This window comes from Sphaerodactylus townsendi, linkage group LG06, assembly GCF_021028975.2.
Source record: "Sphaerodactylus townsendi isolate TG3544 linkage group LG06, MPM_Stown_v2.3, whole genome shotgun sequence".
NCBI lineage: Eukaryota > Metazoa > Chordata > Lepidosauria > Squamata > Sphaerodactylidae > Sphaerodactylus > Sphaerodactylus townsendi.
The window spans coordinates 39,708,624-39,735,862 of NC_059430.1; the positions used below are offsets into that span (position 1 = coordinate 39,708,624).

At 42.7% G+C, this 27,239-nt stretch overlaps 2 protein-coding genes and 1 long non-coding RNA gene across 3 annotated transcripts; 2 read left to right on the forward strand and 1 right to left on the reverse strand.

Moving 5' to 3' along the window:
• The first annotated feature begins 6,414 nt into the window (after positions 1–6,414).
• Positions 6,415–9,599, forward strand: ATF4 (activating transcription factor 4). Its single transcript, XM_048500489.1, has 3 exons — positions 6,415–6,813; positions 8,102–8,419; positions 8,662–9,599. Exons 2-3 carry the CDS (start codon positions 8,200–8,202, stop codon positions 9,507–9,509), a joined length of 1,068 nt encoding a protein of 355 aa, XP_048356446.1. The 5' UTR covers positions 6,415–6,813; positions 8,102–8,199; the 3' UTR covers positions 9,510–9,599.
• A 2,669-nt stretch (positions 9,600–12,268) lies between these two features.
• Positions 12,269–19,947, reverse strand: RPS19BP1 (ribosomal protein S19 binding protein 1). Its single transcript, XM_048502161.1, has 4 exons — positions 19,823–19,947; positions 19,507–19,647; positions 14,589–14,686; positions 12,269–13,907 (listed from the first exon to the last, which is right to left on the reverse strand). The coding sequence occupies exons 1-4, from the start codon at positions 19,872–19,874 to the stop codon at positions 13,761–13,763; spliced, it is 438 nt and encodes a 145-aa protein (XP_048358118.1). The 5' UTR covers positions 19,875–19,947; the 3' UTR covers positions 12,269–13,760.
• A 306-nt stretch (positions 19,948–20,253) lies between these two features.
• LOC125434170 lies at positions 20,254–26,952 on the forward strand. The gene is made up of 2 exons (XR_007244740.1): positions 20,254–20,408; positions 26,788–26,952. It is a non-coding gene; the product is annotated as an uncharacterized LOC125434170 (long non-coding RNA).
• The last annotated feature ends 287 nt before the right edge of the window (positions 26,953–27,239 follow it).

Consider the following 27,239-nt stretch of genomic DNA (forward strand, 5'->3'; position numbering starts at 1 on the left):
TCAACTGCCAATTATGTGATGGGGAGGGAATAATACTTCAGCATCTGTCAAGGTGGATCCTGACTCAGGAAAATGTATGCCACAATAAACATCTTAGTCTTCAAGATGCCACAACGCTGTTTTTGATCCTGGATCTTCTCATTCTAACCCAACTCATCACTCTCCATCCCTTATACCTTCTGTTTCATTTAAGGATCTCCTCCCAAAACCCTCCACAGGGCAAAATAATTGGAATAAATAACCAGCCTGAGCTTAGCTCCCTTTGCCTCAAATCAAGAAGAAGAGTCACCTCCCATACCCAAAGTGAATTGTGGAGGATCTACTGCTCACTGTTTCAGTAATCTGCCATTCAGATTGAGAACACTGACATTAAACCTAACATCTCTTAATTTATTAAATACTTTCTGTGTACGCTGCCCATTCCCACTAACTTCTTAGCACTACTCACATTACAGTGAATACATGCACACCTTGAGATTTTCCTTTGTCCATGCACTGGGTAATTCTTAAATTACATTCACAGCATGTACAGCTGAATATACCATTTTTTACCATTGCATGTACAGCTGAACCCCACTTTTACCCATAAAGTATATGCATATAATTGACTGTTTCTTACATTCTTATATCTTTTGATTTCATTCTTCCTCTTTGGAATTAAGAAATGTCTTTAAAACATAGCTTTGTTTTAATTCCTTTGTTGATTGTTTTATATTTTGTATGTTATTTTCTTTTACCAGATCAGGTTTTATATCACAATGTGCCTGTCTATACTCCTTCCTTTTCATTCCTTCTGTTTCTTGTTTATTATTTAGATTATAAACTATTTTGGACATCATAAATGTTAGGAGACCTTTTTTGTGACTACCACACAAGTGTACAGCTAAGGATTCTTCTGTGATTCTGGTTGCCTTTAAGAGGAGTGCTCTGGAAAGCATAGCCAGAAATGTTATAATCTTTTAACCTTGGCCTGGAAATAGCAAAAAATCACTTGTATCTGTCTTCCTATGGTATGATTTGTACCAACTTCTACTTTCAAAAATGTGTATACCATATGACAAGGTAGGCAAATTATTAGAAAATCATTAGCTATCATGCCAGGTTCGGAGGGGGGGGGGGCAGGGTGCTCCTGTGGGTAGAGCTGACGTTAGTTGGTTTCCATCCTGGATTTGTGGCTAGCTGTACTGTGGCTCTGGCCCTGGACTTATGCCACCCTTTTGAGTGGCTTAAATTCATTAATCCCAACAGAGGGCTTTCTGGCAGCGGAGAGGGTTTTTGCTTATTTCTTTCTCCCTCCCTCCCTGTCCCTCTAGAAAGCGAACAGGATTGTGCTGGTAGTCTTGGAACCATAGAATAAAATAGAAACCATAGAATAAAATAGAAAGAGACATGGCCCGCTTATATGTTTGACAGTGAAAGGGGAAATTTTTAAAAAGTGGCTGTCAATCCCTGCCTCCAATTCCGTCTCTGCCATGAAACTTCTGGGAGGCAAACCACTCTCTGCTTCAGCTCCTCACCTGCAACAGGGGGATATTATTGATCAGTGTTGTATGGCAGTTGTAAGGACAACACCTGAAAGTCAAATTCAAATTATTAGTCTTGTGCATGGTCAGATGCATGAGCCTTTGGGCACAAACTGAAAGGCAAAAAGCCAAAGAGCTCCTGATCCCTAACTTGTGGTTCCTAGCCTTTGGCCTTGAGTTAGCTGGCCCAGTCAGATGCAGGAATAGCCCTGGAGTTGTACAGTATTTTCTTTTGTTGCTGGTTGTTAGTTTGTCTTTTTTTTTCTATTATGGGTTTTCTTGATAAGCTGCTTTGAGTTGGGAGTGGGGGTGGGTAGTGAGAAGAATGAATGAATGAACTTTATGGTCTTAGATCGGCAATTAAGAAATTATCATTACTTTGGCAATAAAAAGTTAACATTACTTCAGGAACAGGAAAGCAAAACAGTTAAGATATTCATCATTAACAGCCAAAGGATCCCATGGTCTACAGCAATAGTGGAAAAAGAGTTTGTCGTTACATGAAATCTAAGAAACTGAGCCTTACCTGCTAAGTGTTTCCACTTTCTGCATACAAGAAAACAGAGTCTAGCCACAGAGTATGAAATGTTGGCCTCTTTGTCTTCAAGAAGGGATATAATCAAAAAGGCCTCAGCAACTGGAGAATAATTCCGTTGTTTAAATTGAAGTATCAAAGGAGAAATGGGAGTGAAATATAAATATTTAATTAAACTGGATTATTGTAAAGATTAATTAATCGAAGGCGTGTTATTTATTTGGATAACATTCAATAGCTACTTCCCACTCCCAAAATGTTGAAGATAATATTTTATGTTGTTTGATGACAAAACTTCAACAGGAAGTTTGCGCCCCCCCCCCCCCAATAATTAATATTGACATGAAATAGAAGAAGAAGAGTTTGGATTTATATCCCACCTTTCTCTGCTGGAAGGAGACTCAAGATGGTTTACAAGCTCCTTCCCCGTCCTCTCCCCACAGCAGACACCTTGTGAGGTAAGTAGGACTGAGAGAGCTCCGAAGAACTGTGACTAGCCCAAGGTCACCCAGCAGGAACGTAAGAGTGCAGAAACACACCTGGTTCACAAGATAAAGCCTCTGTCACTCAGGTGGAAGAGTGGGGAATTAAACACAATTCTCCAGATGAGAATCTACCTGCTCTTAATCACTACACCATGCTGGCTCTCACAGGGACTTTCGGTCTGGATTTGTTGCTGGACTAGCATATTTATTGTGGCATGCGGTTTTGTGAGCCAGAGTCTACTACATCAGATACACAAAGTGTTTCATTCTGTTGGCAGAGATGTATATATACTCATAAGCATACAACCAGAAGGGCAAAAGCAATGGCAATGGCAGAAGAGTAATTACCAATTTGGAGGGGGGGATTGTAAGGCCCAGTAATATCCCTCTGGTGTACCCTTATTTGTTTAATCAGACAGAGTAATGCCTCAAACAGCGTGGGCTCCGAGGCACAAAAATTCATGTTCCAATAAACATGTTGATGTTAAGGTGCCACAGGGCATTCTGTTGTTTTGATTCTAAAACTTAACCTGTACAAATGTTTGTCCTTTATATGTGTTTTTGGTGTTGTTAGTCAGACTATTCCAGTGATGGTGAACCTTTTAGAGACCGAGTGCCAGGGGCGGGGCAAGGGGAAACTCTGTCTGGGGCACACATGCGCCCCTGCCAGGCCCCCGTCTGCCCCTGCCCTGCCCTAGAACGTCCCTGGAACACTCCAAAACACCCCTGTTACACCCCTGGAATGCCCTTGCCATGCCCTGCAGGGGCACATACCTAGTGCATTGTACCTAGTGCACCCCTCACCCCCTTGGCGTATGCCACTGAGTGGCCAAACTAGGGTGACAGCATGCGTGCCCACAAAGAGGGCTCTGAGTGCCACCTCTGGCACACGTGCCATAGGTTCGCCACCACTGGACTATTCTGCCAATGTTAACTGCAGTGGTATAGATTCTTGACCGCATTTTTGTTGTTTAAAATGCACAGGTACAGGACCAGGTTATTGCCAGTTTGAACTTTTGCGTTCTTCAGATGTCTCTTCCTGATTGTACATTCTCTACACAACATTGTACGTTCTTACATAACAAACTGCATTTCCAAATGCAGGGTGACCTGTGCCAGTTGCTAACTATTTGGCATGACCTTTTAAAGCAAACAGCAGAATTACAACTGTCTCAGTAAAAAACACAGGGTGATGACGTGTCCATGCAGTTACTTTCCTCTCCAACCCCTTTTCCTAGTCTGGGTTAATGCACTTCCTCTTTCTATATCCTGTGAAAGATTATATCAGTGAAAATTGAAAATGTTCAGAAATTCTCAGAAATAAACATGTGAGACAAATGAACAACTTTCAAGAGGATAATTCTGAAGTGTTTTAGTTATGAGATGTTACATTTTCAAATACCAAAGTAGCTATATTACCGTAGGTTCAGTTATTAATTAAAAATTAATTTAGAAAGCAGGTGTAGTGTATTCAGTAGTTAAACAAATTGTACCCCAAAAGAGCTAGTGGGGTATAGTGACTAAAGTGTTGGACAAGGGCCTAGGAAATTCAGATTCAAAGCCCCATCGTATGTGGGAAAATGAATTTAACAAGTGATAAAAAGTAGGATGAGGCACAGAACATTGTAGACAAATTGTCCCAAAATAAATTGTCCCAGAAAATACTTGCCAAAACACAAAGAATTTCCACTACATCCATACTTTTAAACCTGCCCTGCGGATTAAAAACTTTTTACTTTTGAACAAGAATGTGCTTTAACTAGGTTAGATAGTATTGGGGGTAGAACTGGTGTGGTTCATTGTGAGGATGGGAAGCGACTGGGGAGAATAGAAATTAAAAACAGCCTAGGAAATATTGGGCAGGAATGCACAAGGTGGTAGGGTGACTGAGAAGTGTTTCAAAGATCAGGAAAGCAAGGAACAAAGGAGAAAGGTCTGATTAAAATAGAAAATATTTAAAGTAACCAATATAATAAGGCTAGGAAGATTGAACAGGTTTGAGGTTATGGAGAGGGCAGTTCTCATATAACATGTGGTGCAGGAGAGGCAGTGCACAGCGAAGGCAACAGTAGCTCTGCCTTCGTTAACAACAGAACCAAATAAGTCGTTTAGCACGTTAATGACAGGTTTATTATGGCACAGATTTTTGTGTTTGAGTCTGGAGCTTATTTGCGTGATCCTCACAGGGCTGTTTTGAAGCTAAATGTTGGGAGATCCACGTTTACGATCATGAGCTCCTGGGAAGCAGGGCAGGCTAAAAATGCGATTAGATCATGAGCAATAAGCTTGAAGTGATGATGCAAATGCGCCAAGCAATTGAGAGACAGAAACTGATTGAGCAATTGAAACAACAAGATGAATAGTCTTGAATATAGTATAAGGAAGAACAGGATTCTCTTATATTGTCACATACTGCTTAAATTAAATCAATAAATACCCTTTTGGAAAAAAAAGATTGGACCCTAGTCTGTCTTAAAGCTGTAGTTCTTGTTTGCCCCATTTGTAGAACTGGGGCTGTTTCTGACATGTGTACAATAGTTGCATGCTAGCGGAGCCGTTTGCTGTGGTTTTCATGTGTTTAAACCAGATATGGACTGTTGATCACACTCCTGCACTTTCTCTCTCCTCTCACATAGTGATATTGCAAACAAAACCCTACAACTAACTAACATTACTGGGGCTAGTTTCAGAGTCCTAGTTACTAAACCCAGTTAATTCAGGCATTGCATTCAGACACTGTGATTAGTTAAAAACTGCCATTTTCAACCATGGAGTGCTGTGCAAGGGGAGGAAGAGAGCAGTGTGAGCTCTGTTAACTGAGTGGCGCCCCCTTCCCCGCCTTGTTTTTCTGCATTTACCATCCATGCACTTTACCAACTTTATTATTCAACTTTATTATTCTCTTAGAGAGGAGCCTGGCACCTCTCCCTTTCTTGTTGGGGTGATCTTAATGAATTAGCTGTTAGGATACTTGTTATTGTTATATTGACCGCTGTTTTAAATGGATTTTAAAGGACTTAGTATTGTATTGTCTGTACTGACTTTTAATTGACTGTGTATCTATGGATGCTGTACACCGCCCAGAGCCCCTAGGGGATGGGGCGGTTTAAAAATCGAATGAATGAATGAATGAATGAATGAATGAAGGTCATGAAACCCCTGAGGTCTAGTCTGTGACATTTCTATGGTGGAAATATGTACAAAATAAGAACGGCGGCCATTCGCATGAGCAGGTATTGGCGACAACGCAATCTTCTTCGTGTTGCTGGATTATTTTGCAACGTGTAAAACAGAACACATTTGGTTTCGACTGAGCTCAAGGCACACATATGGCTCCAAGGCGTAGTTTAGCCCCCGCTCCTCTTCTGAGGGCCGGGAAGTCGTGAAAGAAAAGCGGATGAAAGCTTCGCTACCTTCACAAATGCCGCAGGCCCAACCAGAGTCAATCCTAAGGAGGCTCCACCTCTCTCCAAACCCCCTGCGTCGCGAGGCGGATGAATTTTTAATACACACGGTGGCCATAGAAACAGAACAGGCTAACCCCCTCCCCCCTCCCATTCCTCTACAATTTACGGAATCTACAGACGTCTTTCCGTCTTTAAGCCAATGGTAGTGCGCTTTGCACGTGAACACGGCCATGTCAGCCAATCAAACTTTTACTATCCACGTGCTCACTCGAGCTGAGGAATCCACCTCAGCAACTGGCTTTCAACCCCCACCAGTCTAAAGTAAACCAATAGGAAGCCAACCGTCAGTTTCTGCGTCACGTGGTCTGACCTTAATTGAGACAAGACGCGGAGCGATTTCGAGATCGGTGTATAAAATAGTGCCTCAAATCTTTCCACCGACCCCTAACTTGGGCTAAATAACTGCGGTCTGGAAGGGTTTATAAAACGAGTATTTGATTTTCTGCGTCTTGGAGAGGGTCTTGATGGAGAATTTGGTCTTTTGAACGACTCTTTTTTAAATTCTAGACAGTTGGCGGAAGGCTGTTGGTGAATCCTAGAAAAGCGCGAGATGACGGATCTCTTTTAGTATAAAAGCGAAAAACGCGGGTGCCGCGTCCTCATTGTTAGACTGTGGAGACAAAGTGGAAGGTCCAGTATTGCGGTAGCCTGCGAAAGGCGCGGCTCTGACCAGCTAGGAACAACTTCCGCAGCCGCCACCATGGCCGTGCAGGGGTGGTAGTGCACGCGGCGGCATCGGCCATTGCAGAGGCGCAGCAACAGCGGCCGCGGCCTCGGCACCTCCCGGCACCTGCAACCATGGCGTGAGTATTGGGCGAGGGGCCGGGGACACGATACGGATTGGAGGCTGGGTCGCTTTATTCCCGGGACCTGGAAGAGGGGGGGACCCATATGAAACAAATAGTTGAGGAACAGAAGGGTTTGGGGGGGGGGGGGGCTGTTTGGATGTCTGTCTCCCATATAAGGGGTGGGATGGGAGAAGGGTGGGTGGTATTTTCAGCTTGGGAGTGGATCGCTAGTCTCTCAATGGGAAGATCTTGTAGGAAAGGAAGGGAGAAGAGAAGGGGGAATGGAGTCCCTGGGAGAGCTGCCCGGGTGGAGTATGTGGGAGAGACTATATTCGTTGAAAATGAGCGCCATTTAATGAGCTTTGGGGCTCCGTGGGGTCATTAGAGAGCCGTTAACGCCTATAAGAATCCCCTTGGGAGGCAGCCTTTCTGACGCAAGTAGAGTCAAAGTCTCTGCACAAGGAGGCACAGACTGCCACGGAGGCAAACATGGTGGGGATCCTGATTTCTGTCTCGATGGGGTTAATTAGTCTCTGGAGTGTGGGGGTTTGTCTGTCATGCCTTTGTAGAAAGAATATCCGTTCCTCGATTGCTGATTGTGAATACGTATATACATATGGGAGTTACAGTACAGTAAACCTTTATTTGTATGATGATGACAGAAAAAGGGAAAAACTTTGTTATACAACAATGGGTATATTAATAAGAGCATAAAATGCATAAAATAATAAACATAGATTACATTAAAAACGTTACTAGTGATTCTGTATTGTTATCTGGTTGTGAATTCAAACTATTTGCCACCTCTTAATGTTTCTTTTGGGGTGGACTGCAGACTGCCAGACTGCAGAATACCAAGGCGAGTCTTGAGTAACCTTGGAGAAAACGTGGCAGGACACAAAATGGCGGCTTATTTATAGGGTGGGGACCGGCTCAGCAGGCTGATCCTGAAATGGCTGCAGCTGTCGTTGACGCCAGTGAATGCGTGAATCAGACCAGACAGGGCGGTGGGTGGAGCGGTAACTGGTTTTGACCAAATATGGTCATAAGGAACTTTAGTAGACTGCCACAAAGAAGGATATGCGTGACAAATCCTAGTTGGCGCTGTTGGACATTTTGATGGCATTCAAAAGATTTCTGAATTTGAAGAGGATACAATAGTAGTTCAAAAGAAGCAGGACTGCAGTAGTGTCATGCTGTTTAGTAAAATGTGAAATATAAAGTAATTCCCACAGTAGAGATGCCTCGTTTAAATCCAGTGGTCATATTTTTAATGACAAACCTCTTGTTTCCATTTTTTCAGGTTTTTCAAGGCACCACACAGCAGCTTTGCTGTAATCAAGAAAGAGACCATCTACGTGTCTATTCTTTTTGACCACAGAGTACTAAAGCTTGGCAAAAATGAGCCTCTCAAACACAGAGATGATGCTGGGGGACTTTTTGTCCCCCTTCAACCAGCCGTGTTTGGTGGCTGATGAAGAAAGTCTGGGACTCCTAGATGACTACCTGGAGGTGGCCAAGAACCTCGGTTCGCATGGGTTCTCCAGCAACAAGGCTAAAGTGGGATACTCCAATTGGCTGACTGTGGATAGTTTGAACGATGCCACAGACAACAGCCAGGGTAAGATAGAGATGTAATCACAAATTATGAGTTGTGGTAATACAGGGTGGCAGTTTCTTAGGAAAAAACTTAGGAGTGGCAACATTAACTATCAAGATTAGAATTGATATGATTAGCTGTAAATGCTCAAGACTATATCAAGCATCTACAAGGAGGGGAAAGGCAATTAAGAATCAAAATAGTGTTGTTTTTTATTAGACATAGAAAACTGAATTTTATTGGCTATTTTTCTTCCTTGACAGAGGATGCCTTCTCTGGCATGGATTGGATGGTGGAGAAGATGGATCTGAAAGAGTTTGACTTTGATACACTGTTAAGTATTGATGACCTTGAAGCCACCGTCTTCCCAGATGAACTCACAGCCACGTTGGAAGATACGTGTGAACCATTTGACCCTTCCATCCCAGAAAGTCCCAACAAAGAAACTCCACTGACAGAAGAACCAGTTATACAATCCCCCACAACCCCCCCTGGGGCAGACCAGGTGGCTCCACTAACTCCTTTGTTGCCATTTCCACTTTCCCCAGAGTCACTGATTTCCCCTGCAGACCATTCTTTTAGCTTAGAACTAGGCAGTGAAGTGGATGTTCTTGAAGGAGACAGGAAAACTGAAGCCCAAATTGTTCTAGTGGTAATTCCCAAGTGTGAGAAAGAGGAAGAAGTCCATTCTGACAATGACAGTGGCATAGGCATGAGCCCATCTTACTTGGGGACACCCCAGCAAAGTCCTACAACTTCCATTAGTTCCCTCAGTGATGGCCAGTCAGTTATAGCTTTGCATAACAGTTATGTGCGTACCAAGCCTTATGATATTCCTGCAGAAAAGGTAGTGTCCCCAAAGGTGAAGGGAGAAAAACGAATAGATAAGAAACTGAAGAAGATGGAGCAAAATAAAACAGCAGCTACACGCTATCGGCAGAAAAAAAGAGCAGAGCAGGAAGCTTTATCAGGAGAGTGCAGTGAACTGGAACAGAAGAATGAGACCCTGAGGAAGAAAGCAGATTCCTTAAGTAAAGAAATTCAGTATTTGAAAGATCTGATGGAAGAGGTCCGTAAGGCCAAGAATAAAAAAGTTAAAGTCCCAGAATAATGGTAGTCAAGGAATAGATGTTACATGCATGTATATAAGAGCTTAGCACAAACAGCTGTGTAATACTGCCTAATAAATTATTTTCTAGTACATGTTTGTGGTTGGAGTGAATGTTTCTCAGACATTTAACACACACATTTAACTAGTTTGAGTTCCCTGAAACTTACAAAATCAAACAATTATGGAACAAGGTAAACATTTATGGGTATGAAACTGAAAGTTTAGTGGGCATTTTTCCTTTCAAAGACTGATCAGCATGCAACATTAGAGGCTGGAACTGAAGAGCTACAAACTTCTCTTATCATAGCAGTCTAGTGACTTGTCTAGATAGTTTTCATATTTAGCATACAACTGACAATTCTGAGACTAATGTGCCTGCAGTGCTAATTTTAATTTTCCTGTAATTGCGCGCCTGAAGGAAACAGCCACATGTTTGTGCGTAACTAACAAAAGTACTGAAGGGAAGTTATGAGCAGTGCAGTCTTAGTTTGGACAGCAGGTGTAGGCCGATTTATTTTGGCAAAACTTTACAGCTGGGCAGTGTATTCTGATGCTGGAAAATCTGTTGCTCTGTTTTCAACATAGACATTTAGATACTCTCAAAACCAAGGGTTAAAATCAAACTGATGGTTGAATTCTTAACATGTACACATAACATCTTGAAATGGGAGGGTGAGTGTTAATTTTGCTTCAAACAACCCCTTGCTGCAAATTACTTGGCCCAATTAAGGTACTCGCTAGACCTGACAGGTGGTGATGGTGGTAGGCTGCAGGCAAGGCAAGCAAAAGCACTCTTCCTCAGGTATCCCACTACCATAAACAAGGCCAATAGGCATGGACATGGTTTCGATCATTAATTTTGCCCAACTATGCTGTGCCCAAGAGAATGGATAGTTTCATATAATCCTTGGCAAGAAACCCAATTAGATTGAATCTTGGTTACCAATTGGCACAGTTGTTGAAATCGATTCCTTGGCAACGGATTGTAAAGCAGCATGACTTGTAGTTTGCGACACTTGTCATTTAATAGATAAAACGTAGTTACCATATTCCAAGTCTGTTGCATGAATGGTTTACACAGTTGAACTAAGTTGTGAATGTAGGCAAAATCTTATTGGTTTGCCCTTCTAAAATTGCCTACCCCAGACATCTGCTTAAATACACTATTATGGTTCACCTTCTAGGTACCTGAATAGTATATAATTTTCCTTGGTATTTTAGCTTCACAACAACCCTGTGATGTGGCCAAGTCCCAGAAAGAAATAGTCAAAAGGATACCCAGAGACCTTCATAGAAGGATTTAAACGTGGATCTTTCTGTTAACAGTCTAAAGCGGGTGTCCCAACATGCAGCCCATTGAGAGGGCTTATCAGGCCCACAAACCAGCTGGCAGCAACCACTGGATGACAAAAACATCCAACCAGTATGACTTACCAAGGCCTAGCTGCTTGCTGCTCTTCTTTATCAGCAGTCACGCTATGAAAGTCAGCTTCAAGGGACTCTGGGGAAATCCTTGCAGGTTTTACTTGCAATAGCAGAATCTGAATACCCAATTAGTATTTGGAACCGGAAAAACAAGGAATACTGATTGAGGTGGGTTTTCCAGGCTGTGTGGCCGTGGTCTGGTAGATCTTGTTCCTAATGTTTCGCCTGCATCTGTGGCTAGCATCTTCAGAGGTGTATCACAGAGAAAAGTCTGTTTCAACTGTCTAGTGAGAAGGGAAAGTTTAGTGGGGTATATTGTCCATGTCCCCGGGTGCGGAACCAATCAGTAAGTGTTTGGGTAGGTTCCAGTCTGTGATACACCTCTGAAGATGCCAGCCACAGATACAGGCGAGACGTTAGGAACAAGATCTACTCTGACCACAGCCACACAGTCCAGAAAACCCACCGCAACCAGTTGAATCCGGCCGTGAAAGCCTTCGACAATACAAGAAATACTGATTTTTTTCCAGTTCCATTATTTGGATCCAAAAAATACACATTCCTACATGTCACCTGTCTTCTGTTGACTTGCCTACCTTCATTGCATCTCTGGGATGCTGAGATCTCCTGGTTAAGCTGCTTTCACTTTACAAGATTATTTTTGTCCATCAAAGCTAGGCATGGAACAGGCCGATCTCAGTTTTGTTCAGAAAAATCAGATTCAAATCTTTTTGGCATTCAGAAGCACACTATGGGAACCAAATTAACCAGTGGAGGGTTTAGACCAGGTGTGTCAAACTCATTTTTTACAAGGGCCAGATATTACATAAATGTGATTTGGCTGGACCAGGCCACCAGGAGAGGGGTGGCTGCCTCAGCTGGCAAGTAGGCTTCCCAGCCCAGATCAACATGGGTGTGTGTGTGTGTGTGTGTGTGTGTGTGCCTCAGCTGATGAATCCACAGCAGGCTCACCAGCCCAGATTGTCACCTGGTGGTTTGCCAGGTCAGATTGGGAGCTGAGGGGTTAGGATGGGGGGGTGACTGTCTTAGTTGGGCTTGCCAGACCAGATTGGCATGGATGTGTGGGTCCCCAGGCCAGACCAGGCACAAGGTGGGATGTTGGCTAGGCTAGGAGAGATCAAGAGTCAAAGACCAAAACAGCCCTGGAAAGGACCCTTTCCCCTCCCCGTTTCCTAAAGGTACAGAAGCTCCTTTTATCATTTTGAGTTTCTTTAATAAACCCTCAATGTATTTTTTTAGATTTATACCCTGCTGAGGCCTTTTTCCTTCCCGAACCCTGTTCTCCTTAGACTCAATCACAAAATCTCCAGGAATTTCCCAACCAGGGATGCATCTATATTTTTTGAAGGACAAAATTACACACATATCTTTTCATAAATCTCCCTCAGACCCTAGGTCCAGCAAAGTCTGTACTGCCAACCCAGCCCTCCAGGGTCTCAGGCAGAAGTCTTGTCTATCAGCTAGGATGTGAACCTTAACTGGAGAGGATGAGGATTGAACTTGTGACCTTTGCATGCCAAGCAGATGCTCTATAGCACAGCCATGACCTCCCTTGCTCTCAGGCAACATTGGTTGTGACCTGAATTGGAGGTGGGGGGAGGTGGAATGGGGTTGCTTAACAACAGGGTGGGAAAAAACTGCCTATGATCAAAATATGTAGCATGCAAAGTGCCAAATTTTTTTGCTAAAACTATTTTTAAAGAAAAACACTGCAAAGAGCATTAAGTTTGCACCAGGCACTGAAGAAGGGATGCTACTGCTCAGTATCTCCTCCAGCTGGCTAGAGTGCAGCCTCATCTGTCCCAGTGTTCCATGGAGTCCTGAAAGGAGCAGAGTTTGCAGCCACCCTCGCTGCAAGCCACAGTGCCTGAAAAAGGGGCAGTTTATTGCTTTCCTTAGCCAGGACCTTCAGCACTTAGCAAGGGAGCAGATTAGCAGCATTCCCCTGCTTTGCCTGGGTGGGTGCTGGGGATATCTTGCCTGGAGAGCTGTGCTTCCAGCATATCTTGGACTGGCTTTGCTGTTGCACAGCTGTTCCTGCTATGCTCTGCCAGGCTTGCAGCAGCCATTACTGCAAGCAGCAGCTTGCCACTTACCCTTGGCAACAACTCAACTACTGAGCAACTCAGCAGATTGGCAGCGATGAGCCATTCAGGCAGATCCCCCCATTCCCATACATAATGCTAGCCACAACACATGCCAGTTAAATGGACTGTCTGAATAAGAAACTCCAAGGTAACACAGCTTTTAGGGAAGAGAGTATTTCAGAGGAGGGATGGAGTACAACATTTTTTAAAAATCACACAAGTAGTTTCCCTAGTTTTACTCCTTTAGAAGGCAATATTCCAATATCTACAGCTTGCGGGCATTTGATATATTTTTTAAAAGATGGCAGGTAGATATGAGCAAAAGTCAGTTCCCAAATTGATCCTGTGTAAATATCATAAACCCTTTAGGTTCAGTTCACCTCTCTTTTCTCTACAGGAATGAGCAGCAATCCTAAACACTCCAGTCTACGCCCATTAATGGAACCGGAATAACTCTGCATAGAATAGTACTGTAAATCACTGTAGGTCCATAAGCAATGGGAAAAGTTATTTCATTTTCGAAGAGAAAGTACTGTAACATACATGAAAGTATTTTCTTGGTGAACAGGAGACTTGGGGTCTTCAGCAAAAGAACAGACTGTGATACCAGAACATAGGACTAAGCAAGTCATAGGGAAAGATACTGAAGGAAATGTGGCTGCCAAATCACTTAAGGAAGTCAAGAACTGATACCCATATTTCTCTCCGGCAATTCAAGTCACTTTGGACTAACAGCTCCAGCAAAATATTCCTTCTCGAATTTCTGGAAATCTTCATCAGTGAAGACTGTGCCCTCCGGCTTCTTCTTCTTTGCCTCCTCCTCTGGGCGGTCTCTAGCTTTCCTGCCTCTATTTTGGGCCAGAACCTTCAGACAATACAAAAGGAAATGAGTTGTATTCTTTGCTAACACAGCACAAATGGTTATGGCGGTTAAACATCAATCAAACTTGTTCCAGACCAAAGAAACATTTGATCACAAAATGTGACAGCATAGTTTAGAGTCTGTTTGGATTCTGTCTGATGAAGCAGGACCCTGTGTACTCACTGCTTTTTAGAGAAACTTGCATCAAAAGGTCAGATCTACATTCCAGCATTCCGGGATTTGTGAGAGTTTTTAGTTAGATGGTCAAGCACAGGAGTCTGCAACCTGCAGCTCTCCAGATGTTCATGGACTACAATTCCCATCAGCCCCTGCCACCATGGCCAATTGGTCTAGCAGCAGAAGACAATCCTGTCAGCTAGAAGCTGAGGCTCATCCGGACTAATTTTCCCTCTACTCTTTCTGCTGGTATTTTACATTGGTATGGCCAAGCAGATGTAGGCAATATGCTGGTTTTTGTAATTTGGAATCTCTTTTTTGTAAGCAGCTTTGGGTTCTCCCAAGGAGAAAAGTGGCTTTAAAATGCTTTAATAAAAACTCAGCTTGGGTGAACAAGGGTCTTGAAGGCAGGGAGAAGGTTATGGGTGAGTGCAACATGACAAGGAAGGAAAAAGAAAATTAGAAAGGAAGGCTACGGCATACAAAGAGGTAGAGTATAAGGCTCACCTTCTGAGTGACAGAACTGTCTGTAACAAACTGACTGCTCAGCATGTACTGCAGGTTTTCCTGCAAATGGTTAACAGCCTGGCGTTTCTGATACTCCTCTGGGAAGAAGTAAGAAAATAATTGTAAGCAGGTTTGCAAAGAGGACAAAAGACACAGGTAGGTTTAGAAACATTCTGACTGGCTGGAATGCAATATGACTTGCCACAAAGCCTGATCTCCCCCCCCCCCCCCCCGCCTTTGTACCAGAGATTTCATGGACACTTCACCCCCCCTAAAAATCAGACCTCTGCAATTACCAAACTTGAACAATATATAGAAAAATTATACTGGTACACCAAATTGCATAAAAAGTCACTTTATTTAAAACTTGAAAATATCATGCATTCCTGAGAGTCTTATATGTGCAGCTAAAGTGGATAAGAAGAACTTTCCCTCTCTTCCTCATAATACTAGAACTTAAGGCCATCCAGTGAAGTTGATGGCCAACAGAATCAGACTAGATAAGAGGAAGTACTCCTTTACTTAATGAGAAATTCAATCATGGAATTCACTGCCAGTGAACATAGTGATAGCCACAGGCACAGATGGTTTTAAAAGGAGATTAGACAGACTCATGGAGGAGTGGTTCATCAATGGCTACTAGCCATGTTGACTAATGAGAAACCCCTCCACATTCACAGCTAGCAGGTCCCTGAATATTAGAAGGCAGAATTAGGGCTTCTATGATACTGGACTAGAGGAACCACTGGTCTGATCCAGTAGGCCTCTTCTGAAGTCTAATCTATATTACATGTTTGTATTCTAAGCATATAAGCCTCATTTCTGAAACATGTTGAGTTTGTGCCTGAGTGCCTATAGTCTCATGACTATACTGTACTTTCAACATGCATATTTTTATGTATTTATTTTTTATTATTGAGTTTTATATACCGCCCTACCCCTGAAGGATTGATGCCACTTGCAGCTTTGAATGGGAAAATATATTGTTAATTGTCACATGCTATAGAAAAGGTGCACAACTCAAAACAGTTACATGGACCAGAATTGATCTTGATTAAAAATAAGTCGAACCATACTAGTACATACTATTAGACCCTGCTCCATGAGTCACAGGGTAAGAAATGTTGGAGACTTGGCAACACTAAAATAAGATTGTTTTTAGCAACACAGTTTTTAGCAATGATATACTCATTAGAGAAACAGGGTCAGAAAGATATTGACACCAAGCACTCCTCAAGCTTTATATACAGCAGTTGTACCCAACCAGGAAATCGGGCTTCCAACACAAGATGAGTGTCAAGGATTGTAGATTCATTATCCCTGTTTGCACCCCTAGACAAGGAGTACAGCATTCATGCATAGAATCTTTGCACAGCTGTGCTCTTTCCAGTGCCATGAAACCTAGTCCAGTCCTTTATCTAAGGCTTTGGATAACCTCATCCCTGAACATACCTGGCAGCAGCACTCCTCTTCTTCATTGCTGTTGTGACTGTGTTCATTCTCTTTGGGCAAGTTCTCCCCTCCCCACCCCCCCGGCTTTACTTGTGGATGTACGGAGGATGAAGTAAGTCTGATTTGGGAGAGTGGAGCAGATACCTGCTGCAGACCAGGAAGTGTGACTAAGGGATAAACAGGATGCGGTGGAGACTTGCTGCCCATCTCTCATGGTACCACTTCATCAGGTGCCACTTGGCTTCCCCCTTTCTTTCTTCCCTCTCTATTCCATCGCCAACATTGGCAGTCTCCTCCTTGCGGCCTCTCATCATGGGAGGCAAAGTGTATCATAATCACTGCCTCCCAGCCACTGGTGTAATGCCCATTGGGCAAGGTGGGCAGCTGCCCAGGGCATCACCTTGTGGGGGGCATCAAAATGCTGGGTTCGTTTTTGGGTATTTTTAGTTGTTTTCCATTTTTGGCCTGCAGGGGGCGCAGTTTTTGTTAGCACAGAGGAATCCAGCCTTCAGATGTTCAGGAACTATTCTATCAGTTCTACCAGCATGGCCAATTGGCCATGCTGACAGAGGCTGATGGGAATTGCAGTTCCTGAACATCTGGAGAGCCGCAGGTTCCCTACCCCTGGAGCGGCACCAGAATTTCAGCGTATCATCAGGAGACTGTCCTTATGCTACCCTCCAAGTTTGGTGAGGTTTGGTTCAGGGGGTCCAAAGTTATGGACTCCCAAAGGGGGTGCCCCTATCCCCCATTGTTTCCAATGGGAGCTAATAGGAGATGCGGTCTACAGTTTTGAGGGTCCATAACTTTGGCCCCCCTGAACCAAACTGCACCAAACCTGGGGGGTATCATTAGGGCAGTCTCCTGATGAGACCCTTAAATTTTTGAGACTGTGCCTTTAGAAATGTGCCCCCCCAGCCTGCAACCCCCATTGACATCAATGCAGAAAACTCAATGCAGAACAAAGATTCTTGGGCAAATTTTGGAATGTTCTTGCAGGGAGGGCATTCTTGGACGTATCAGCACCAAAATTTCAGGGCATCATCTGGAGACTGTCATGATGGCACCCCCAAGGTTTGGTGCAGTTTGGTTCAGGGGGTCCAAAGTCATGGACCCTCAAAAGGGTAGCCCCCATCTCCTTAGCAAAGAATGGGGGATGAGGCACCCCCTTTGAGGGTCCATAACTTTGGACCACCTAAACCAAACTGCATCAAACTTGGGGGGGTCCCATCAGGACAGTTTCCAGATGATACCCTGACATTTTGGTGCTGATACATCCAAAAATGCGCCCCCTTCAGGAATATCCCAGAAATTTGCCCAAGAATCTTTGTTCTGCATTGAGTTTTCTGTATTGCTGTCAATGGGGGTTGCAGGCTGGGGGGGGGGGGCACATTTCTGAAGGCACAGTCTCAAAACTTTCAGGGTTTCATCAGGAGACTGCCCTGATGATACCCCCCAGGTTTGGTGCAGTTTGGTTCAGGGGCCCCCTCAAAACTGTAGCCCCCATCTCCTATTAGCTCCCATTGCAAGCCTTTATTGGCATAGACAACAGTACAACAATAATAAAAACAGATTAAAAAACATATACAATACAGGAAATAAATGTTAAGTGAAAGGAAAACTACTGGCATTTAGTAATTTCCAGGAGAAAGTCTGCCACTATCAAACAGAGAGAAGGATCAGGATTGTCCAACAAGTAGTGTAATCTAATTAAAACGAGGAGATCTGGTAAATGTAAAGGAGTAAGATTCACATACTTGGATCTGATTTCCTTGAATCTGACAGTGTAGTAATTGGTGGGCCAGAGATTCAACTGAGCCATCATTACACAGGCACAATCTTTTAGCCTTTTCTTGCTAATTAAATCTGCCATGTAACAAGGCAGAAGGCATAACATTAAACCTGGCGAGCATTATGGCTCTCCTTTGAGCACGGTTTATTAAGCAATACAGGTAGTGTGCCAAGTGGCCCCGTTCAAATGAGAGAGAAAAATACAGGGGGGGAGCATGTTTTCTTGGCTGCGGTGATTAGGGTAGAGAACTCTCTATCCAATAGTTGACCTTTTAATTTTCTATAAGCTTCTGAATAGGACAAAGGGCAAAGTGAATCCACTGACAGTCCAATAGAGGCCATTTTTTCTTCAATTATGGAAAACCAGGGGTTGGAATGGGTGTCAGAGAGCAGCCAGTGGACCAGGGAATTACAGTCCGAGAGAAAATGAATTTGCAGCCAGAATCTAAAAGCCCTCAGCCAAGCGGCTGATTCCAAGGAGTTTTGACCTAACTCCAGACAAAGGGCTGCCTAGGGCACGCAATTTGGGGATTAATTAGCTCCCATTGGAAACAATGGGGGATGGGGCACCCCCCTTTGGGAGTCCAAGTCCATAACTTTGGACTCCTTGAACCAAACCTCACCAAACTTGGGGGGTAGCATAAGGACAGTCTCCTGATGATACACTGAAATTTTGATGCTGATATGTCTAAAAATACACCAATGTCCTGGTGCAAAAATTTTTTGGTTGTGGTGGAGTGGCCGCCCATGGGGCATCCAACTCAGGTTTTGCCCAGGGCTACAGTTTGCCTCATTACGCCCCTGCTCCCAGCCCTTTAAATAAAGTTATGGTCTTTTGCTCAAAACTTCTGGACCCCATAAGATTTCGAGCTCTTATAAGAACTTGGGAACCAGAAGGGCTGCTTTGGCAACCATCCTAGGCACCCGTGTATTTTGACAGCTTGCCTGAGAGTTGCTGTCTGTCTCTTGTGGTGCTGTTTCACTGGTGCCCAGTTTTCTTGATTAGGGTCTATCACGGTCATGAAGGCCAGTGCTGTCTGTTGAGCCAGGAGAGACTGTTATGGGGGCTATAGACCACTCAACACATGTTAGTGGGCCACAGATTATCTACTCTTAGTGAGCTACACAGTTCAGTGTGGTAAGTAACATTAGGTGAGCGGTTCTTTTCGATGGACCAACTACCACCATTTGTGAGACAAAATGGAAAACTTGTTCTGTATGCAGAGAGCAAAGTTTAGCCATGTGAATAATTTTAATTCCTTCAGACAGCCAAAGAACTGAAGAGAAAGCCTTCAGAAACCCTTTAATGTACTAAATTGATGTTCCTACGCAATACTGTAATATCTATGTAGGCATGCAGCTCAGATCGTTAAGCAGATACCAAGAAATGAAGTATAAGCTTGCAAATGTGCATGCATATCTATAAGAGGTGCTAATATGAAACTCAGAGCTTTAAACCAATCCAAGCATCCCAAAAGGCATTTTGCAACTGAGGAACCCAACATATCGAATAGCTACACAGAATGATACAGCCTCTTAGAGACCGTTGGTTAAGAATAGTTTGAACTTTCATAGGAAGTAGCCTGTGAAAAACTCTTAAGAAAATAGAGTAAATTCCCAGGGGGAACTTCCCCCACCATGATTCTACTAGCTCCTTTAGATTAGAGGCTCTTACCTAATGCAGATCTAGTAACTTTGCCTTTGACTGTAGCTTTATCTCTTTTGCGGCTTGAGACGATCTTTCTTTTCTTCCTCCTCAGCAACTGTTTCTTGAGCCGAGTTGGGGTCGCTGTTGGTTTGGGCCGGGAGGCGGCCGCTAGCTTAACAAAAAGGGGGAACGAAAAAGACCGCTAAGACTAGAATCCTCTGCATATGGATTAGTTCTATGGGATAAAATGGGACTTCTGCTTAAGCATGCAATTGATTCGCACCGTAATTAAGCTTAACAGATGCGAACGGAGAAAGTTCTCATTTCAACTCTCATTTATTACCTGTCGATTCCTCCAGCAACTTCAAACCCTTCCTTAGTAAAGAAGCCGACATTTTCCTCCTTTCGCCCAAGTGAATTGCAGTTCTCTCTGTTTCAACTCTATGGTGTTTTCTATGGTTTCGGTTGCTTCCGGGTTCGGACTAGCCACTCTTCCGGTATCCGAACGCCTTTCCACGCTCGATTTTGCCCCACTTCCGGCCGTTCCGGTCCGTTCCTGATCAGGTTGTGTTGCAAGTGCTCAGAGGGGCTGTTGCGTTCTATTATTTGAATGGGAAGGCGTTGCGGCCAACCTTGATAACTGATTTCCGTTTGTAGGGTTACCTGTGAAATCAATTGCTTTATTTTTATGTTTTAATTTTTTTCCTTAGAAATTTATCTCCAGTGTAAAACAAAGTGTGTGTGTGTGTGTGTGTGTGTGTGTGTGTGTGAGGAAACAATCAGAATTAACCTGCCTTAAAGTGAAAAACCTCTGTAATCGAGTATAAATTATAGTACTTAAACGTCCTTCTAACACACACACATTTTACGGACTTTTGCTAAATGTTTTTTTGGGGTGGTGGCGGTGAGTGGCTGTTAATGAAAATAAGGTGTAAGGACGACAGGAGATGGTTAAAAGTGCTTCTAAATGTGTGAGACATGTTATGGAAAGTCAATAAGATGCGACTTTTATGTATAGAAAATGGATCCTGAGGGCCCTTATTCACCAGTCTTTTTAATTAGATGATGGTACATATTAAAAAGCTGCAAAAGGAGTTTTGTGGTTCCAGAGTTGGCCCTGGTTAGTATTTGGATGGGTGTTCTGGTTTCCAAGGAACACAAGAGTCATGATGCAGAGGAAGGTAATGTCAAACCACCTTCTCACTTTGCCTTGAAAACTTGCTGGATGACCTTGGGCCAGTCAGACACTTTCAGTCTTGACCCTGGCAAGTATTTGAATGGGAGACCTTCAAGGAATACCAGGGGCATGATGCAGAGGCAGGCAATGGCAAACCACCTCCAAACATCTCTGCACTGAAAACCCTCCAAGGTTGCCATACATCAACTGTGATTTGACCCCCCCCCCAAAAAAAAAGCAGCCAAAGAGGCATCAGCCAAAGATCCTGCTTTGATTGCCACTGCCATCTGAGGCTAGATGGGTGGCAACCTGAGAAAGGGCCTTCTCTGTCGTGGCACCAAAACGTTGGAACTCTCTCACCTGGGAGATTCATCTGTCTCCTTCTATTGGTGTTTTTTACCTGCAGGTGAAGACCTTATTGTTTCATCTAGCATACCCCCATTAATTGTCCCTTCTTCAAGTTCTGTGTGTTTTTAATTGTCTTTTATAATTTTAAGTGTATTAAGTAATTTAATGTTTTTATGTTGACCATGACAGGATAAAAAGGCAACATTAAAAAGTTAGAAATAAAAAAATAAATACAACCAGGATCCTACTATGTAATTTTGCAGCACAGGCATCACAAACTGGGGGAGGGTGGAGTTGTGCTTCATCTGGGGGTGGTGCACAAACAGCATGGCTGAGCCGCCTCATAAGTGGCTTGCTGTGCTGTGACCAGCTTCAGGATAGCAGAACATAAGGCAGAACTGTGAACCTGGAACAGTGGCTTAGCAGTGTCAGCGTGGAGGGGGTGGGGCACAGGCTTTGACAGACAAGATGGCTGTCATTCATCAGAGAGGCGGAGAAATGAGGAGCCAGCCCAGGGGCAGGGAAGTGTGGGAGGTCGTAGATCAGCGGTTCTCAACCTGGGAGTCGCGACCCCTTTGGGGGTCGAGTGACCCTTTCACAGGGGTCGCCTAAGACCACTGGAAAACAGTCTTTTTATATTTTATATATACCCATTTTATGGTTGGGGGTCACCACAACATGAGGAACTGTATTAAAGGGTTGCGGCATTAGGAAGGTTGAGAACCACTGTCGTAGATGATCTCCCAACTGCCTTCTGACCTTCAGCCCCTGAAAGGGGTAAGGAAAAGGCCAGGGAACTCCAAAAGTAAAGGACAGGGAAACAATACCCCAGCTGGATCCTAACCTATAGGCTTGGGAGTAATTTCCGTTGCTTTTTAGTGGAAAATATTCCAAACAGGTATGTTTAGAATTGCAATTAGAACCATCCATCCTTCTGCTTAATAGCCTGATGAATGTAGTATAGAGAGTAACACGAGGAATGGAAGTTGTTGGGACTAGTGGGTGGTTCTTTTCACCCAGCCAAAACTGGGCTTTAAATACATCCCCAATTTAAATTGTAATATGTTTATTTGCTACTTCCCTGGCATGTATGGATGAGTTTTTCCTTGGGCATGTGAAATATTCTCAGACAATCTAAAGAGATTTGTATAACCGCTTCAGTGGGTCCAGGCTTAAAGTAGTTTTCACTCTTGATTGTTATCTCTTTTATATTGTTGAAAAGGTAATCTCTTCCTGAAAAAGCAAGTTACACTGTGATAGAAATAACTTACTGGAGCAGCAAACAAACCTAGTGAATGTCTTTCAGTGTAATGTACATGGATCAATGATAGTTTATTTAGTCCTCATTTATAATCAGGCAGCATTTCTTGGACAAGTGGCAATCAAACCCCCTCATTCCAGGTTTTTCTGTTTATCATTCTATTCTGATTTCAGCCTCATTGGAACCCTTCGCAGTGCAGCACTTGAAATAAATTGGTGACTTTAGTAGCAGTTGTTCTTGTCATGCTAATGCTGGCACTATTACGAGATTTTATCATTACATTTTCTGTTCCTCAAGGAATCAAATTTATTTCTGCTTTGCTGGTGCCAGATAGCATCATATTGTGCCAGTTCTTTTAGAAGTTTATTGACCAAAAACTTTAAAATTAATTTTTCTAGATAGTTTATCATTCTCTCAAATGCATGTGACATATTTTATACTACGCGGTGTGCTTTTTGAACAATACTGTCGTTCGATCTGAATCAGCAGCTGAGACACTGCTGCGCAAATCAGAGCTTCTGGTTGGAACAAGCTCTTCTGTGCTTTCATGTGAGACTGCAGCTTTGGGCTGTAATCCTAAAGATTCTTTATAGAATGCAAAATCTGTTGAACTCACTGAGATTTACTTTTGAATACATGGACAGGCTTGCAAGGTAACCTTTACTGAATGCACTGAGGCATTTTTGAGTTAACATGCATAAAAACAGAGTTTAGAAGATAAAATATATCAACAGCAAGAATTATGGCAGTTCCATTCTGTCAAGCTGAAATACAGAGGCGTAGCAAGGGGGGAAAATGGCTGGTGCACTGGTGTGTCCTCCGCCCTCATTCTGCCCTGTTCTGCCACGCTCTCACCACACCCCCACAGGGGCGCATGCCTGGTGCGTTGCGCCCCCCGCTTCCCTTGGAGCTACGCCTTTGCTGAAATATGATCTTAGCTATTTTTTCTAAAAGTGCCCTAGGGGCTTGGTAGATTTCCTTTGGGTGGGGATAAGTGGAGACTCCAGAAAAGTCACCATGTTGCTGGCAGCCTAACCTTGAAAGGAGGAGTTGAAATGGACAACTCTCACCAGATAATCTCAGGATGGGAGTGTTTTGTTTGATCAAAACCAGTATCTTCTTCACTGAAACATCTTTTAAACATCCCTGGTATCAATTAGTGCTTATTTACAGCTTAATAGTGAAGGTGTGTGTTCTCCCTGTGTGTGTAGTTTATTTCAGTGTAAAGGGAATGATACCATGTGTGTTATGTACTGTCACTTTCCATCTCATAGTGACCCTAAGAATTAAAGACCTCCAAACTACCCTATTGTTGATATCAGGTCTTGCAAACTGGCAGCTGTGACTTTCATTATTGAGTCAATCCATCTCCTGTTGGATCTTCTACTTTTCCTGCCGCCGTTTACTTTTCCAAGCATTATTATCTTTTCTAGTGAGTCTCAACTTCTCATGAAGTGACAAGAAGTATGATAGCTTTTGTTTAGTTTTAGCTTCTAGGGAAAATTCAGGCCTGATTTCTCTCTAGATGAATCATATCATATATCTTAATTTTGGTGGAACTTCAGGTGGACTCACCAGTTCAAATCTGGAACTATTTTTTTCTCCAAGAGGGGGATGTTTGCATCCTACTTATGAGATGCTTTGACAGTACTCACTGACTTTTGCTCACACAGAGGACGGACTAGAGTGTGAAGGCCTTGACCTGGATAGGCCATGCTAGCATGATCTCATCAGATCTCAGAAGCTAATCAGGGCCGACCCTGGTTAGTACTTGGTTGCTATGCAGAGGCAGCAATGGCAAACCACCTCTGTTAGTCTCTTGTCTTGAAAACAGTTGCCATAAGTCGGCTATGACTCGACAGTACTTTACACACACAGAATGTGAATGTGAGGAAGAGCTTGAATAAGATCCCAAAGAGACTGCTTTTTTATCTATCTATCGATCGACCGACCGACCGACCGACGAACGGATGGGATTTCTATACCGCCCAATCCCCAAAGGGCTCTGCTTTATCCGTGCTTATCTTTTAACCTGTTATACTTTAACCTGTTATACTTTAAAAAGAAAATTTGCTTCAGGCTCATTTTCATTTTCTATTAAATTTGTATCACAACTTTACTTTTTTAGTTGGATAAAGACTAGTCTGTTTGGGTCACAAAGCAGTCACTAGAAGCCCTTGGTCCTGAACTGCCCAATCTCTCTAAAAGGGATTTCTGTGGAATTGTTTTGCTGCTCTATATTCCTTTCTTATGCAGTGGCTTTACTTTTAGAAATAAGGCAGGAGACTCTTCCATTTGTCAGAGAGTAACAGGTAGTTAGCCTTTTAGCACTGGCTAAATATTACTTAAGTGGTTTTTAAGGTTTTGTTTTGTTTTTAGTCTTTTGGAATGCTCGTCAGGAATTTCATTGCTTTCATTGATTAGTAGGACAACTGATGTGTCTCAGAACTTTTTACTGTTTGTTGTTTAGCCAGTATTATAAAATTTTTACTGCTAGCATAAATAATTTTAATTCATGTTTCCTTTTCCATTCCTATCTATAAAAGTTGGCAATAATTTTGTTAAAAATTCTGCATCTACTTGAAAAGTAAAATAAACACAAAAAAGCAAGGAAGGCCATCTGCTAGAAATGCTTTGGGTATAGGCTAACTTATTTTAGGGCATGGACCTCTAAGTAAGCTATCCAGGTGTCTTCCAGTTTTAATATTAGTGATTGTCTTTAAATATACAATGTATTTAGAGCCAGTCTACTCTAAGAGAAGATGAGCAGAGGTGGTTAACACAGCAATGATAGGGTACCTATCACTGGGAAATACCTGGAGATTTTAGGGGTGAAATCTGGGGAAGATAGGATTTCAGGAGGGGAGGGGCATCAGCAGGGTGTGATGAAATACAGTTCACTCTTCAAAGTGGCCAGTTTTTCCAGGGGAATTGAACTCTGTCATCTGGAGACAAATTGTAAAAGCGGGAGATACCAAGGTATCAAGTGAGTTGGCAACCCTAAGAAATGAAGATATACATTGTGCTGGCACTGTATTTTTTTGGTCAGCTTGATATTCACCCAGTCATTATTGGAGAAGTGTGTTGTCCAGTTAGTGGGTTAGCCCTGCACTCAGAATACCTTCCTGCCTGTTGCATTTTTATCCTGCCCTTTCTATGAAGAACTAAGGGCAGCAAACATGATTCTCCTTGTGGTAAACCTGCCCTGGGTCTGTGCATTCTTGCATGCATGTGCATGTAAACCATGTTTCCTCTTTGCTGTGCTGCCACCTCAAGTTAAAATCCAGCCTCCCCCATAACCAGTGTCTTGGGGAAACCTGGTAATGTCTGCCTCTGAGAAAGTACAAAGGGCAGAGCTTTCAACCCATCCCATGTAAGCAAGTGTAAGTGATCTACATGTCATGGGGAGGAGTTTGAATCATAGTCTGCTTTCTTAAACAATAAAATACGTTATTGCTATAAATTCAGCTAGAGCACAGACATAGAAAATAGCCATCAAGTATGATGGTTACAGAACTAATGAAAAGAATGTAAAACATAAGTCTAAGCTAACTTAACAATGCAGAACAGTTACCTCTGACAACCTCCAACACAAATAGAATAGGTACAGTGTAATGACTATACAAAAAGGGAAGGGACCACTGTACCCTGCTGCCAATAATTATAACAAACCTAAAGTGCAATTTTTAATACAGTGTAAAAGTGAATTGGTGCAAATAGGAGCAAAACTGTACATACTGTGTTAAAATAAGCAATGTCATCCTAATAACAATTAGTCTTATCATGTAACAATAACCAGAAAAGATGTTAACATACAATCACACAATTAAGGACCACACACAGACTGTCCTTATTGTTTCTGTATGGATTTTACAGAAGCACAAAAATGGAAATAAGACAACAGTCAATGGTAATATTCCAAAAAACTTGCATGCTCTGTCATTCCTTTTTCAGGTAAACTTTGCAATGGTTCTTCAATTATCCAGTCTCCCACTTTCCAAGACCTGCAGTGTCCTCCCAGTGAAATTGACACAAATATCCTGAATGTGTAGATGTCACAGAATGCAGCCCACAGCGAGCAGCGTTTTCAGGGAAAAACCTTCCTCAGTTTATAAGTTTGCTCAGGAAGATTAGTTACAGGATTCAAATAATGAATGGATAAGGATTTCACCCATATTCACTGATATAAATAGTTTAAAAACCAATAATAAATACCCACATGAATAATTATAAGTTAATAAATAGAATAACCTCACATTATAAACAGAGTGATGAATTCTATTAGTAGAGCAGTCAATATTGTTTATGATAAAATTAGATTAGTAATACTCACAAATTGTGGAATGAAACTCTCTCAATTCTGTGGTGACTGAATCTCTGCCACTGTGTGCTTGAACCATGCACAAATCCATTCAAAGACTTTTATTAGATACAGCTGTAGCCAGCTGGCTGAATCTCTCAAAGGTAAGTACAGTAATAACATTGTTACATTTGTTATATTTTCCTTTCGCCTCTCTTACAGATCCACAGGGGACCATTACAATGCCCAACATACACCAAAGAAACTCTGGTCAGTTTCACAGAAAACTGGACTGATTGTTATCCGCATTCAATCCCCATTCTATACATGAACCAAGTTTATGAATCTGCTACGCTTCCGGCTTCAATAAATATTTAGTAATATTCACTCCTGTTTGTTGTTTTCCTTGGTGTTTCTAAAGAACACAAAACTTAAAGTCCCTATGGCTATGTTTCTGTTCAATAAAATGTTAAACTGTGGGGGCATCCATACACACGTGTGCATACTGTTCTGCATGTCATCTCCATGTAATTTTTTTTACAAGTGCACAAGAGAACATACATACATTGCTTAGTAGCACATGTTGAAAAATGATACAGTTGCCCTGTGTTGGTGAGAAGACTTTCTCAGATTTAGGAGACTTGGCCCACATAGGAGGAGATACCCCCAGATAC